Source organism: Lissotriton helveticus, chromosome 8 (genome assembly GCF_964261635.1).
Source record: "Lissotriton helveticus chromosome 8, aLisHel1.1, whole genome shotgun sequence".
Taxonomy (NCBI): domain Eukaryota; kingdom Metazoa; phylum Chordata; class Amphibia; order Caudata; family Salamandridae; genus Lissotriton; species Lissotriton helveticus.
In genome coordinates this window covers 464,274,215-464,289,578 of record NC_136069.1, presented here as the reverse complement: position 1 = coordinate 464,289,578, position 15,364 = coordinate 464,274,215, and the positions used below count along the sequence as shown (strand labels likewise).

The 15,364-nt window shown below is 43.4% G+C and overlaps 1 protein-coding gene across 2 annotated transcripts in view; it reads right to left on the bottom strand.

Annotated features, from left to right (window-relative positions):
• Positions 1-15,364, bottom strand: part of FNDC3A (fibronectin type III domain containing 3A) — a 1,256,364-nt gene that overhangs the window by 383,694 nt on the left and 857,306 nt on the right. For both annotated transcript variants that reach the window (XM_078657339.1, XM_078657340.1), the window contains one exon: positions 15,182-15,268. In XM_078657339.1, the coding sequence (XP_078513465.1) occupies positions 15,182-15,268 (87 nt within the window). The remainder of the gene's footprint in view (positions 1-15,181; positions 15,269-15,364) is intronic.

Genomic DNA, 15,364 nt, shown 5'->3' with positions numbered 1-15,364 from the left:
GGCAGTGTTGGGAAGAGCAAGTCCAGGGAACTCACCAAATGCAGAAAATAGGCCCTGAGCAAGCAGAGGCGCCCACTGAAGACCCTCAAAAAGACCCACAAGCCGAAGGCACAGGAGTCGCAAGAGGACTTCGAGCAGCTCACCAAAGATGCAGGCTCACGGTGTAGGCGATGTGGTGAGGACAAAGATCTTGGCAGGAAGAGATGTTGGAGGTTGGAGCTTCTTGTAGCCTGAAGATCTCCGGAGGACAGAGTCAACAAGCCATAGCAACGGGAGTTGCAGAACCTTTCAGAGTCTGTAGGACGTCAGGAGCAGCAGACCGGTCAGCTTGATCGTGGTGCCTGCAGATGCAGGGGAGTGACTCCTTCACTCCAAGGAATATTACTTCGGGTGTCCTTGATGCCCACAGGCCTGGAGAAGAACCTGGATGTGGCACAGCCACAGACGACGCAGAAGACTGGTAGGATGACAAGACCAGCAGGAGTGCCCAGATGATTGAAGTTGAAGTTGTTTCGGGTTTGAATCTTGTCCCACAACTAAGCCCTTAAGTACACTAGGAAAAGGGTTGAGATGATTCAAGGATCCCTCCAGAGGAGGTGGTGGACAGCGGGCAGGATACTCCCATGTCCTTTGTCCAGTTTCACTCTAGAGCGGGAGCCAAGAGCGCCCTGTACTGGCTCAAACTGGAGTATGCAAGGAAGGCACGAAATGTGCCCTTCAAAGCAGTCCAGTGGTGCTGGCAAGCGCTTCAAGCCCAATACACTAAGTCCTGTCTGGGGAGGTGGTCAAGCCTCCCTGCAACAGGAAAACTATTGTTCTAACTTTCCCTGCACAAGCTTGGCTCAGCAGGAGGGCAGCATGGTGTATGTGGTTGGCAGCAGCACTAGCTTGCTGTTAGACCCTAAAAGGCTGGTACTGGGACTACCAGGGGGGGCACCCTAGGGGAGCCCCTAGTACATGGGATCCTACAACCAACACTTGAATCAGTGTTGGGGTAGGATTCATAATTATTTGATACCAAACATGACCGGTTTTGGTGCAGCCAACATATAGTTAGACATATCATATTTGACTTGATGTCCACTATATGTATTAAATGGCTGACCACACTTACAAAGCCTGGAGAATTGACTCCTGGATTTGTAGAGGGGCCATGCTCATGCATGGGCACCCTCACACTCTTAACCAAGCATCCTGCCCTGAAGACTGAAGAGCCGGCCATAGGGGTGACTTATAGGTTTTAAGTGTAGTCACTTTAGATATGAGAAAACATATATCTGTGCTGAGGGGAGCAAGCTGCAATGGCAGGCCTGTAGTCACAGATTGAGTAGTCTCTTATGGGTGGCAAAATTCATGCTGTAGCCCACGGGGGACCCCTAGTGTACCTATGCCCTGGGTACTTTAGTAGCCACTTGGGAAGGTACCACCGTACTTACCATGGTCAAATTTAGGGAGGAAGCACAGTGAATGGGGTCCTAATTAGCAGGATCCCAGACTGGTCAGAAAACAGAAAATGCCAGCAAAAAGTGGGGGTAACCATGAAAGCAGATCCTACTTTCCTACACCTCAGCTACCAAGTTCTCTGGGGTAGGATGCTGGGTGATGAAGTTGGGTCTGTTGAAGCGGGGCGATGGCAGCGGGCAATTGTCCTAGTCACAGGAGCCCTTGTGCAGAGTTAGGACGAGGCCCCCAGCTGGAAATCTGTAAGAGCTTTGTTAACCGTGAGAAGCAGTTCGGATGTGGTCACTCCCGGCTAAAGCACCTCCGTCAATATATGTTCGTCTTGACAGCTACCGAAGGCAGCTGAAGGTCCCAGACCTCATTCACCCCCCTCACCACCATAGCAAATGCTAATATTTCCCTCTATAGTGGGACTTAAGTTCAAGTAAAACTTGCAGGGGACACGGTCTCTTTAAAACTCTATATAGATCAGGGCTTAAAACGAGGATGTGTCCTTGCCCCAACACTTTTCAATGTATACATGGTGGATTTGAGCAAGGCGATCTAAAAAGCCAATCTAGTTACCCTGAAAATATGTCAGACGAAAGTGTATTCAATGCAGTATGCAGACAACCTACTTTTATTAGCTAACACAAAACAGGCCTCAAGGATGCGCTAGAAGCATTATACACTTACAATGAGCGCAATGACGTGCTTGCAAACCCAGATAATAAAGTGCTGATATTTGGGCTTACGCAAGGTGGAAATCGCAAAGATAGAGCCCAGGCCCCCAGACAATAGAAAGTGCAAGAAATTATAATTATCTTGGGGCATGGTTTAACGAAACTGGAAAGGCAACTGTACAATATGAAGACAAATGTCCAGACAATCATATAAGTTCTTTGTACGCTCTATGCAAAACTATATAGCCTGACGACCATGGCGATTAGGATGATTATTAAGGCAAAACTGCTGTCAACAGAAGGCTATACGCAACAGGCATTTCGAGGGCGATACAAGGTTCAGTTTGAGAAATGCCAATGTTAGGGATATAAGCGTATCTTTCGGTTACCGCCATATACACATAACAGTGTAATTCGATTGAAGTTCAGACATGTCCAGAAACAATATGAATGCTTTGGCAATCATGCAAAATATTACTACTGAATCATGAACACTCAAGTAGGCTCTATGAAGGAGGGATTAAAGCCAATATGCACTGCAAAGAACAACCACTGGAGATTTACTGAAGGTACAAGTTACACAGCTCTAAAAGCCTCAATAAACAAACAAGTACACCAGCTCTCATGAGAAACAGACATTGCTGGACTCAGGGAAAACTCAGGTGCACAGCACTCACAACATCTTATGAGAACTATAAAATACAGCCATTCCTGAATCAAGCTCTGGAAAAGAGATGCCAAAAGGTCATCCTGTGGGCCAGGCTGGTGCCTCTCCCAATAAACAAACTAAAAACAATTTGAAAACCTCTATCATATAACATACTACACAAGTATAGAAAAAAAACATTACTGCATCTTATATGCTGCTGCCCAACTCTGCAGGAGGTTTGACGGAAATTACAAAAACCAATCTTTTAATCTCAGGGTGCACGGACCTGTGTAGAACGGTAACAGCTCTTCTTACCAGTGCCACATCCTCAGATTGGGCCAAATTTGATCATTCATGCTGATGGCCAGAACCTGTCTGAAAGAAATCACTTTACAAAGACTCAATAAGGATTAAGACTAGAAACATACGTGAATGCACCCTGGAGAATTCACCCCCTTTGCTAAAAACAAACATTTACAAAGCGGAGGGCCCATGATAAGTACCATTGGAATGTTCGGCTCCCAGTCAAAGTATCTTTGTTGCCAGCATTGCTGCTATCCTATTGTGCTCCACCAAAATGCTTTCACATGGTTTAATCTTCTTGGAAGGCTTAGCTCTTCGTCTTGCTTCCTTGCACAAGTTTTAATCCTCACAATATGGATGAACTGCTGTAGAAACTCCACTACTTTATGCGGCTTCTCGTATAAGGACTTTTTAATAAAAACCAGGCGGAAATGGTGGATAATTAAAAGAAGTATTTTTTATAAGAAGCAACAAATTATTGATCTACCGTGAGATGTTGTGATAAGTTATGCTATTTTATTGTAGGAAAATTGCAATGATTTTAATTAATCTCGCTATAAAGTGTTCATTAAGTCATCCCGTAGCAAATGAGGCTCCGTCCTCCATAGCCACGGCAAGAGGAGAGACCAAGACAGTATTTGGAGAGGTGTCGAGAACACTGGCATCCACCAGATCCTCACACAAGGGGCCCTCTTTGACATCTAGGGGCTGGTATTGGTCAAGGTCCAGTAGTCCCTTCCAATCATCCCCAAGTCCGAGTTCATAGGAATAGGGCACAGGCACTGGCCTTGAAGGAATGCCTCCAGTTGGCATCCAATGACGTCCATCCGGCTCCATGTTGGAGTCGGGGAGGAGTATAGGGCCAGCGGCGCCGGAAATGTCGTCAATGAAGCTGGGGAAGGTCGAGGTGGCTCGACCAGTGCCGGTCCGAATCGGTCCATGGTTCGAAGGGGCCTGACTGGCACAGTCAGGTGGCAGGCCTAACTGGTGCTGGGGACAGGCCTGACTAGTGCCAGTGGCAGGCCCGACAGGTGCTGGGGTCGAGCCCGCCAGCGGATCACCAGTAGGTGCCCCTCTTGAACGTGCAGGGTCAGAGGGCCAGCGGGGATGGCTGCTCAATTGCAGAGCCAAGCCTTGAATGCAGACGTTCCCATGTCTTGTTGGATGTTTTTTACGGACGAAGCGATGTCGAAAATCTCTTTGACTTCTTGTTCTTATTCTTGTGAGACTCTACCTGAATGCCGGACTACTTAAGTGCGGCGAAGAGCACCTAGAATGGCTCAGTAACTGCTCTTGGGGCCTTCCTCTCAACTGGGATCAGGACCGTTGCGGCAGTGAGCATCAAGGAGCTTGAGGGGCGGACCCTCAAGCCTTAGGGTGCATGGTGTGACAATGGATGCAGCTCTTGGCATCGTCGTCACGCTTGAGACACCAAAGGTAGACGAGTTGTGAATCCGTCACCAACATTTGCCGGTGATAGGTGCCACAAGGCTTGAAACCCGACTTCCTTGTACACCGGATAGACCAGGAGATAATGTGTCAATAATTGTTGACAAAGGGGCAAAAAAAAGGTCAGTCAAAAAGTGACTGAGGGAAGCTTTTCTCCGGATCTGTGATGACTGGAGCAAAAAGTAAAGAACTGATGTCAGCGCGCAGGGATGGCGGCTATTGTAGACACCATGTGTGTCACTTCCAGGGCCGATGACGTCATGAGTAGCCGACCAAATTTTAGCTCCAATAGATTTTCTAGTGGATTTTTGGGATAGACGTTCGAAGAATTTAAAGTGATCTGATTGGTCAGTTTTAATAGGGTATACTGGAATGTAATCAAGATTGATAGTTGCACTATGTTTTTGCAAGTATGAAGGTTGACTAGGCTTCTATGAGGTATCCATTTCGTTTTTCCAATAGATAATGAATTTGCCAAGTAGAAGGTTATGATCATCGGACAGTAAAGCAGCGGAAGTAAAGACAATCAGCTCTTCGATGAAAGGCTCTGATATAGCTCAGAGTTGATACATTAATGTAGTGTTTGTTAAGCATGTGTTGGATATGGATTTTGATTTGCAATCAATTAAAGCTCTAAGGCTTCATTCATAAAAGGATTTTGTGTTCGCAAACCCTCTAAATTCAATACATCAGAGGGTTTGAGAACGTTAAAACCTTTATTTTTTAACTATATTAAACCCATTTAACGATTCAGAAAAGATTTTCTGAACAGTTAAATGGGTTTAGGAAACACTAAGGAATCTTTTCTTGATAGGGACTTTTTAGGATGGTTCTTGCAAATACAGATTCCTTAAGTATGTATTCATGTTTTGTGATTGAAATCCAGTTGCAAAGCATTAATATTTCACCACCAACCCAAAAGAGGTCCATCCCCTTTGTTAATGATGGAGATCTTTTTTTTAAGACTAGGCTGTGGTCACATTTTCATTTTCTTCCTTCCTAAATGCCTCCTGTTTCCCCTCGAGGAAAACGGGCGCCATTTTAAAGTGATTGCTTTATTTAAAAGTTACACAGACAAAGTGAGTGACCTGCTGACCCCAGCAGGCCACCATGCTGTGATTTTAGCCAATCGTCGTGGGTCGCAATTTTGATGAGGTAGTTTGAATTGTGACCCACTACGATTCTCTATTTTGGGAAGTGCCCTATTAATATAAAGGGTAGGCGCACAAAATAAGCATGTATTCAGTAAAATTCAGTGCGCAAATTGCGGTCCCTTTTACCAAATACAATCTTCGCACATGTGGCCCAACGTGTGCAGAAGAGGAGTGCAGTGCTTCTGATGTGCTCTCTGTGAATGATGGTAACGTCGCCTGTTAGCTTCTCTATCCTTCCACATTGTGTATGCTTGAATCATTTACATATGTTTCTAGTACTCCTAGAGTAGAGGAGCTCTGTGGGGCAGAAACGTCGACTATGTTAGAATGAGGGGGTCAGCCTTTGTATTAAGTAGTTACACCTCCAATGGATTGCTGGCGATCGCAGGTTTAATAGAATGCACTGTTTAGTTGCAAGACTGCATTTGTGCTACACTCTTCTTGATGAGAAAGGTGACTTAAGACAGTCTCCTCTGGGATTACTAGCTGTGGTGCTATCTTTGTACTTCTTTGATTTTCTATGGGTGAACCTGGTTTATGAGCGGGTTTCAGTGACTGTCGTGTTACTGTGAGCAATGTTCTTCTTACAAGAGACAGTTTTATGTAGGGAGAAGGAGGAACTGTTACACTGCGAAATATTGGTTGACCTATAAGACGTAGGAAGGATGGATCAGTAATCATGAGAGAGACATGGTCAGCAGTTTCATCCTGCTTGCTCTGTCCCAGAAAAAAACTGTGTTGCTGCTTTAAGAAAATGCACTGGTTGGAGATGGGTGCACAGAGCTCTTCCGCAAGCCCTAACAAAAAAACTGACCAAAGACAACAACAGAACACTCTATTGCATCAATTTTCATACGAGCCCCCTTTATTGTACGTATATTTGCCTGTCAGCAAGACGTGAAACTCTTTCCTAGGCACCTAAAATTGTGTACAGCCACAATATTGGATAGCGGCTGGAAATCTTCTATAGAAAAGCATGCTCTGCATGTCGCTGCCATCTAGTGGCTCAATTTGAAATAGCTCCCTTTCATCTAATCATTTGTAATCTACTTTATCAAGCCATGTAGTTACATTTAGTTCATTCATGTTGATTCGAGCTTTCACTCTGCTATGCGAATGAATACCTGGCATTAATCTTAGGCTTCTTCTTTTACTGAGAAGCAAGGAGTGGAAAGGACCCACCTCTACTAAGTGGACTGTGACAAGAGCTTCACTGTGTGTGGAAAGGGCTAAAATCTACTAATTATTCTCTTACATGCAGTGGCGGCTGGTGACATTTGAAAGTGGTGTGCCGTAACATTGTGATACTGCACTGCGGTGAGTGAGCGTAGCGTGCGAGCTCGAAAAACCTATGGGGTTCGGGAACGGGATCTCCCCCAACGAAATTTTTGAAAAAAGAGGGGACAAACTGCATTTTTAAGCAAATTTGAGGAAGCAAGAAGGTTAATAAAGCAATTTGTGCTGGGCTCAATAAACATAGATCGGTCACTGCACCTCCCATCCCCTCACTTCACACAGCTTTGCTCTTGTACCTTCACCCAGCTTCAGAGACCCATGCTCACTCACAGGTGTACACACACTTCTCTAGTGGGGATTGCCAAGTAGACAGCCAAATACACAACTAACAAGCAAGTTACATGGCTGTGGAGGGGGGGATTCCAATCACTATCATTGCGCAAACAACCCTTCTCAACCCACCATGGCTTTATTTATTTCTTCAGACTATTCCATTGCCTGGCTCCTTAACTATGATGGAAATGTAGATGGCTCATCTACAGAAACTCTACTGCCCGACGATAAATGGTTTTAAATTACCGATTCTAAACCGACAATTATGAATATCATCTACCGTCTCCTGCTGGCGACAACACCTCCTTTATTTAACACAGCGTGGAATGCATCACAGTGGATCACAGCTATCGTGTCCACTAAGAATCACAATTTCCAAAGGAACAACAGTCACTGGGACAATCCTCACGAGTCTCCAAGCCCTCCCTCCTTGCCCCCTTTCTTGATGAGAATGACCTGATTCAGTACTCTCGCAAACCATCAAAGATCAAAGGGGCCATACTTGATATCATCTCAAACAAGCATGGGTAAAGCCAATAGGTTTCGCCTATGCAAACTTTATTGGATTTGTCAATTTTTTTTTACACGTTGCACCGCAGTTGAGCTTCAGTACAACATGGCTTAAAGTATAATAATAATTTTTAAAAAGCAGTATGATGCAGCCAGCATTGACTCGTAGCACTTTTTATTTTTATTTTTTACTGGTTGTACAGTGGGTACAGTCAACTATGCGACACAAAAGGGGATGATGGACGGAGCGTTTGAACAAATCAAACACTCACCCCCAGTCAACTGATCTGGGTACAGTCAACTATGCAAAGCTTGCAGGGGGAGTGTTCCATATAGCAGCGCAACAGCGGTGAGCTTCACCCATCGTTTCAGATTAAGGAACTAGACTGCCACCTTTGTCGTATTGCTTAAGCGACAGTTTTATGAACTGCAGACCAGTACAGACTCAGTGCATTTGCAAATGTAAATAAAAACAAGCATCTGCAATGCAATGAGGGACACTTTCTCGAGAGGAAAATCAAGCAATGAAGAACCCATCGTTGTTCCCAGGGCAGAAGTTTTTTCTGAATGTCTGGGCAGTTTGTGTTTAGTTTTTCTAAAATCACCCATGTTAGGCCCACTTCCTCATGACCTTGTTCAAGGTAGTGGCGTGTCAATTTTATATGATTCTTTTTGCATCGGATTGTACTTCTATGTTCGTTGATTCATATCTTTATTTTACGTGTGGTCATTCCCTCAGAGAATAGGCCACATGGGCAGGTGATTAGATAAACATTTTCACTGTTGCAGTTCGTCAGGTATTTTACATTCCTTGGTCTTCCTGTCTTGATATCAACCTCTTTTGTGGTTCTTGCAAATTGGCATGATACACATTTGCCACACGGAAAATGATCCATCTGCCGGCGGTTGTCCCATAATGTGGTTTGAGCATTAGTTTGTACTGACTGTGTTTTTGTGTGAATCAATTCATCTGTAGACTGGTGTTTCTTTTGAAAGCGAACAGTGGTTGGGACCATTGTTTAGTGCCCCCGTTCAGCATCCTCCAGTTACTTTTTATGATGTTCTGGACTTTATTCGAGATAGGTGTGTATGTGGTGACACAAGCAACCCTATTATTCTCAGGTTTTCTGTAGCTCTCTAACAAGGCTGCTCTGTTATTATTCTTTTATATTTTCTTAGTATTTTTTTCTGCTTTTTTTGGGTAATGGAATGCCGCTAGTTTTTCTTCTAGTGTATTCGCTTGTGTCTCAAAGGCCTCCATTGTGGAGCAATTCCATCTAACTCGCAAGAATTGGCCCCCCAGTAGGTTCTGCCGAAGAGCTCCACGATGAAAACTTTCATATAATAGTAAGCTGTTCTTGTCCGTTACTTTGTTGTGACTTTGGCTCTATTTCCTCCTTGGTCCATAGTAATCACTAGGTCTAGGAATACTGAAAAGATCCAATTTCCAGTCAATTTGATGAACGATAAATTGCTTTATTGGAGAGCAATGGTAGATACCTCCAGCACAGTTTCACAACTCATAAAACCAACTCCTATAATCAAAAGCTAATATTCCATCCTAGCAACATAACTAACATTCTAATGATGACACGCAGAAGTGCCAACTCTACACATCTCCTTACTTAATATATATTGAACAAAAATGTATACATTTTTAGATATAAAAATAAACTTAATGAATATGATAACATTTCCATTTTTTACATTCTAAAAATATAAATTTTCAGAAACATGAACTGGAGCACGACATTCACATATGTTTCCAGTAATTTTTATTTTTTACATTCCAAAAATATCAATTTTCAGAAACATGTACTGGAGCACGACATTTACATATGTTTTCATTACTCCAGGCTGATCCATCAGAAAGAATAAAAACATTTATTTTTACAGACTTCACTTGTATCGGTGCAGAAAATTTGCTGTCACCCTTTGTAGTTACACCACGACGTTTTATGGTCACACAGTCCCCAATTATAAATTCTATTTCTTTCACACCCTTCTTTTCATTATAATACTTAGCAGACTCAGTTAGCATTTTAAATACTTTATCTTCGACCGCACTTCTGTCAACCCACACACAACCTTTCACTTTCAACCAACCAGGAACCTCTTTGACCCCAGGTTCACGTCCTTTCAAAGATATAAATGGAGAAACTCCTGTTATCAAATGCGGTGTAATTCTATAGGACCACACCAATTTTTTCAATTCTTCATGCCATGATAATCCATTAGCTAGGGACAACTGGATATTATCCATAATTAGTCGGTTAATTCATTCCACCAAACCATTGGCTTGTGGCCTAAACAAAGCAACTCTCTCACGAATAATCCCAAATTTAGAAAGAAATTCCTGCATTTCTCTAGACACCAGCTGAACACCATTATCTGACACCAATGTCTTAGGTATCCCTTCATTCATAAACACTCTTTCCATAAAATCAACAACCCTTTGAGTAGTTATACATTGTGTGCTCTCTACTACAAACCACTTGGAATGGTAGTCAACAATGACCATCAAAAATCTACTGCGAGAACGAAGCTTAGAAATTGGCCCTTGAAAATCAATTGCCACTCTTTCCCATGAACGTTTAGGAAAAGATGTACACACCAGTGGAGGATGCCTTATTACTTTTGTTTTATCCGCTCGACCACAAGCATAACATTCTCTTACTGCATCTTCAATCTCTCTATCCATTCCAGGCCACCAATACGACTGTCAAACCCTTCTCTTAGTCATGTTTCTGCCTAAGTGTACCTCATGAGCAATATTTATAATTTTCCCTCTCAAACTCACTGGTGGTACAAATTGATATCTCCTCAACAATTTTCCTTCACATACACTCAATTCGGCCTCAACATGGTAGAAACGTCTGAGTTTAACATCTTCAATATTGTTTTGATGCCACCCATGAGAAACACAAGTAATCACTTCTTGCAGAAGTTCATCATTTGACATTGCCCTTGTCCATTCTTCCTTGCTAAAAGCATGTTAAACTCTTTTAACATCATGTACTACATCAATCATGTCATTCATAATATTTTCCACACCCTCAATTGGCATCCTTGATAGATAGTCCGCTACCCCATTCTTGAGACCTTTAACATATTCAACAACAAAATTGAAATCGAGCACAGATAAAATCCATCTTGAAATGCTAGGGGTGACATTTGCTTCTAACCCTCTACCTCCTTTGAAAAGATGAACTAATGGTTTATGATCAGGTCACACATTAAAAGGAAGACCCCATACAAAGTACTTAAAGTGCTTGATCCCCCAACAACACGCTAAGGCTTCCCTCTCTATCACAGAATAAGATAATTCTGCATCTCGTAATCTTCTGAAAGCAAATACAATGATCCTTTCCTCACCATTGCTCAACTGAGTCAAAACAGCTCCAATCCCTACTGCACTTGCATCAGTTGTAATAAATGTTCTATCCTTAACGTTAAAATGGCCTAGAGTAGGAGCACTAATGATACTTTTTTTTATATTGTTGAATGCCTTATAACAACCACCATTCCAAGTAAAGATAACTCCTTTCTTCATTTGCAACCTCAATGGTTCAACAATTTCTGTAAAACCTTTGACAAATTTTGATCAATATTCCGCAAGTCCTAAGAATGATTTAAGTTGATCCTTATTTTTTGGGATGGGAGAGTCTCTGACTGCAGCAATGAAACATTTTTTAGGCTTAATACAATCTTTGCAAATTTCATGTCCAAGATATGTTACACTATCCTTTTTCAACTGACATTTTTCTTTCTTTATAGTCAATCCATTGTCATCCATCCTTTTCAACACCTCATTCAGAATCGTATCATGGTGCACATTATCTTTTCCCACAATCAAGACATTATCCTGAAAGCATAAAACATCATTCATGTCTCCAAAAATCCTTTCCATGACTCTCTGAAATACCGCAGAGGCGGATGCTAAACCAAAAGGCATCCTACAATATCTAAATGCCCCTAACGGCGTAACAAAAGAGGTAATATGCCTCGACCCACTTTCCAGATTTATCTGATGATACGCTGAAGACATGTCTATTACACTGAAAACAGTACCACCTCCCATAGCTGTAAGCATTTCCGAAATATTTGGCAAAGGTTGCCTATCCACCAAAATATTCCTGTTTAAATGGTCCACAGACAAACGAATTTTGTTCCTATCTTTTGGCGCTACGACAATCAGAGCCAACCATTCAGAGGCCTCAATTGGTTCAATAATTCCTTGAGCAAGAAGCTTTTTGAGTTCAATTTGAAATGGCTCTCTCATTAGATGGGGAACATTTCTAACCTTGTTCACCACTGGAACAGCATTTTTCTTTAGAATAATTTTGTGCGAGAAGTCTTTTAACTTTCCTAGATCATCAGAGAATACTCTTGAGAACTTCTCAAATAAGTCATTTTGATAGAGAGAATTAACATCATGCACAACAGTAGAAATAACAGGTTCTTCAGCATTAGGGTTGAGGATAATATTTAAATCTTTTTGATGAGGCCAACCCAACAAATTCGAACCCTGTTTAGTCAAATATACTCTTCCATATACTATCTTTCCTTTAAAAGATATTATCACTAGGTCTAGGAATACTGCTTCATCCTTGCTTATTGTATGTGTACATTTTAGGTGTCTATTCCCTGATGTTGACCCACTCCTCAAATTCAGTTGCAAGGTCTTCACTACCATGCCATATTATTAACACATCATCAATGTACCTGCACCACAGTTTGATATGTTCTTTGTAAGGATTTTCTGAGTTGAATATATGGTCTGCCTCAAATTGGTGTACATACAGACAGGCCATACTTGGCGCAAAGGTGCAAACCATCGAGGTGCCCTGTATTTGGTGGTATATTACTCCCTCAAATTAAAAATAGTTCCCGGTTAGTGCTTATTCTGCGCATTCCACGATGAAGTGTCTAGGGGTCATGAAATCCCATTCTGTCTCCTGCAGGTTGTGTTGTAGTACTTCAAGGGTCCATCTCTGGAGAATGCTTGTGTATAATGCTTCGATGTCCATCGTGATGATCATGTCTTTGACAGTGTTCATTTCAGTGTCACAAAGTAAACAAAGGACATCCTTTTTTTACTACAGGTCTGAGGAACCAGTCACAAAATTGTGACAAAGGTTCTAAGAGCGAATCAATACCCAAGTCTATTGGTCTACCGGGGGTGATCTTGTTTTAATGAATCTTTGGGAGAGTATAGAATCTCGGGGTTCGTGGTGTGTCTGCAATAAGGAATTCTGCCTCATGTTTGGTAATCCAGTCCTCTGTGAGGGCCTCTTCTACCATAGATTTGATTTTGTTAGCCAATCTCAGTGTGGGGTCCGAGTGGAGGATCTCATAACTTTCTCCATCTGACAGAAGTCAGAGGCACTCTGTATCATACATGAGCCTATCCATAATCACTATTGCTCCCCCTTTATCCGCTGGTTTAATAACCAGGTCAGTGTTCTTTTTAAAGGTTTCTCTTCTTTGCCTAGGTTTTGAAATACTTTCTGGTTATAATACTCAATTGCATCCACCTCCTTAAGTACTACCGGTTCAAATGCCTGGACATCCACCAAAAAGGCAGTTGTACTCAACCAGGTGTGGCGTCGAAAAGCCACCGTCAATAAAATGGCTGTGCCCAGCTAGTCGGTCGTGTGGAGTCCACAACGAATGGCAAACTTTGCTGCGTCTCTCCCGTCTGATACTGCTTGGGAGAGGATGACCCAGGTCTCCTCTGGGACCTGTGGCTGCACCTGCGCAACTGTTTCCCAGACGGAGTGGGGATAACGGCACAATAAGCATGATGTTTTATTGACCGCAATGCAAGGCTGGCACAAGAAAAAATGTCTTACCCCAACTGTCCAGCCTTTTGGATTCCCTGTCTGAGGGAGTGGAAGAGAGCACACTATGGGAGAAAGAGGCTTGGACCACCAAGCTCTATGGGGTAGGATGGGCAGTGAGAAAGTCACCCGCAGCAGGGAGGTGATGGAGGGCAATTGTCCTAGTCACAGGAGCCGCCGGGCTTGGATTCGACTCCCAGCAAGACATCTATTAAGGCCTCATTGAAGGACAACAAGGGTTCCAAAGAGGAGACACCCGGCTGCAGGACCTCTGTCAAGATAATAGTCTTGATTGCTACATAAGGGAGTTGAAGGTCCAGGACCTCAGATGCCCTTTGCACCACCATAGCATATGATGCTCCCTCCTTCGTAGCCACGGTAGGGGGAGAAAGCAGGTCAGAATCTGGAGAAGTATCCAGTCAGCTGGCCGCACCCAATTTCTCAAACCAGTACATTTCTTGATAAGGCTGGTCTTGAAAAAAGTTCCAGAGACCCCTCCTAATCTTCCTACATTCCTAGCCCTTCAGAATAAGCTCAGAAAACAACCTTGGACCTGTAGGTTCTGTTGGCGCCGGGATCGACATCAGTAGGCGCTGACTCTGCTCCGGGTCATCTGGAATCAGAATTGGGCTGGCACCAGCGGCATCGGGAGTCTCTGTGTCAGGCCGGCGAATGTCGATATGGTACGACATAAGTTGGTCTGGATCTATTCCAAAGCCCCCTCTGACCCCGCAGGGCTTGAAGGCATGCTGGTGGGTTCAAGCAGCCCAAAAATGAGGCACTTGGCCTCATAAAATTCTCGTAGTTGAGTGGGGTCGCTCCAGCTCCCGGATAATTGGGGATGCGCGGAGCCGACCCAGGCACAGGTTTCGAAGGCCTAGAACGCTGAGACTCCTCTCTCACGTCAGCTGATGGATGGGGAAAAGTTAAAGCATGCTTTGACTTCTTATGCTTATTACACTCCTTACCGGAATGTCCCACAAACTTGGAGTGGGACGAAGAGGACTTGGGACTCTGGGACCGGTGCTCGGACCTTCCTTTCAAACTGGACCATGAGAGGGATCTCCGAGCAGTTGTACAATGCAATGGAGACTGCTGGGCCTCAAGTAGCTTTAGATTTCAGAGCCATGGCCCGGCAGTCGGAGTGTGACTTCGAGTTGTGGTCGCACTAAGGGCACCACAGGCAGACGAGGTGCGGGTCCGTGACCGACATGGCGCGGTGACAAGCGTCGCACAGCTTAAAGCCAGAAGTCTTCCTAGACATGACAAAAGATTTTTAAAAAATCCTGTCAAAAAAACGACAAAGGGAAGCTCTCTTCTGCGATCAGCGCTTGACTGACACGGAAAAATAAGAACTGATGTCAGTGCACCAATGTGGTGCCTACATAGGTGATGCAGGCGTCAATACAGCGCCAATAATGTCACGCAGAGTTGAATGACTCAACCTAACAGCGCGCACAGGTATTGCTCAAAGAAAACTCTCCCGGAACAAGTCTGATGCCTGGGACATACCAAAGTAAGGAATCTGCAGCTAGATTTCTTTATCAGATCTGTAGTACCACAGAAGCACTTATGACTTACCCTAAATTTATATGATGTACTTCTTCTAAGATTCCGTACTGTATATGTGAGGTCATCACCATCATATTTTGGCTTGAATCCATAGCCCTAAAATAAAAGATTGGCAGATTACAAGTCAAAAACTACAACAACAAAAAACACAGTAAAGGTCTTACAGTAAATGTTAATTAAGTACAAATGCAA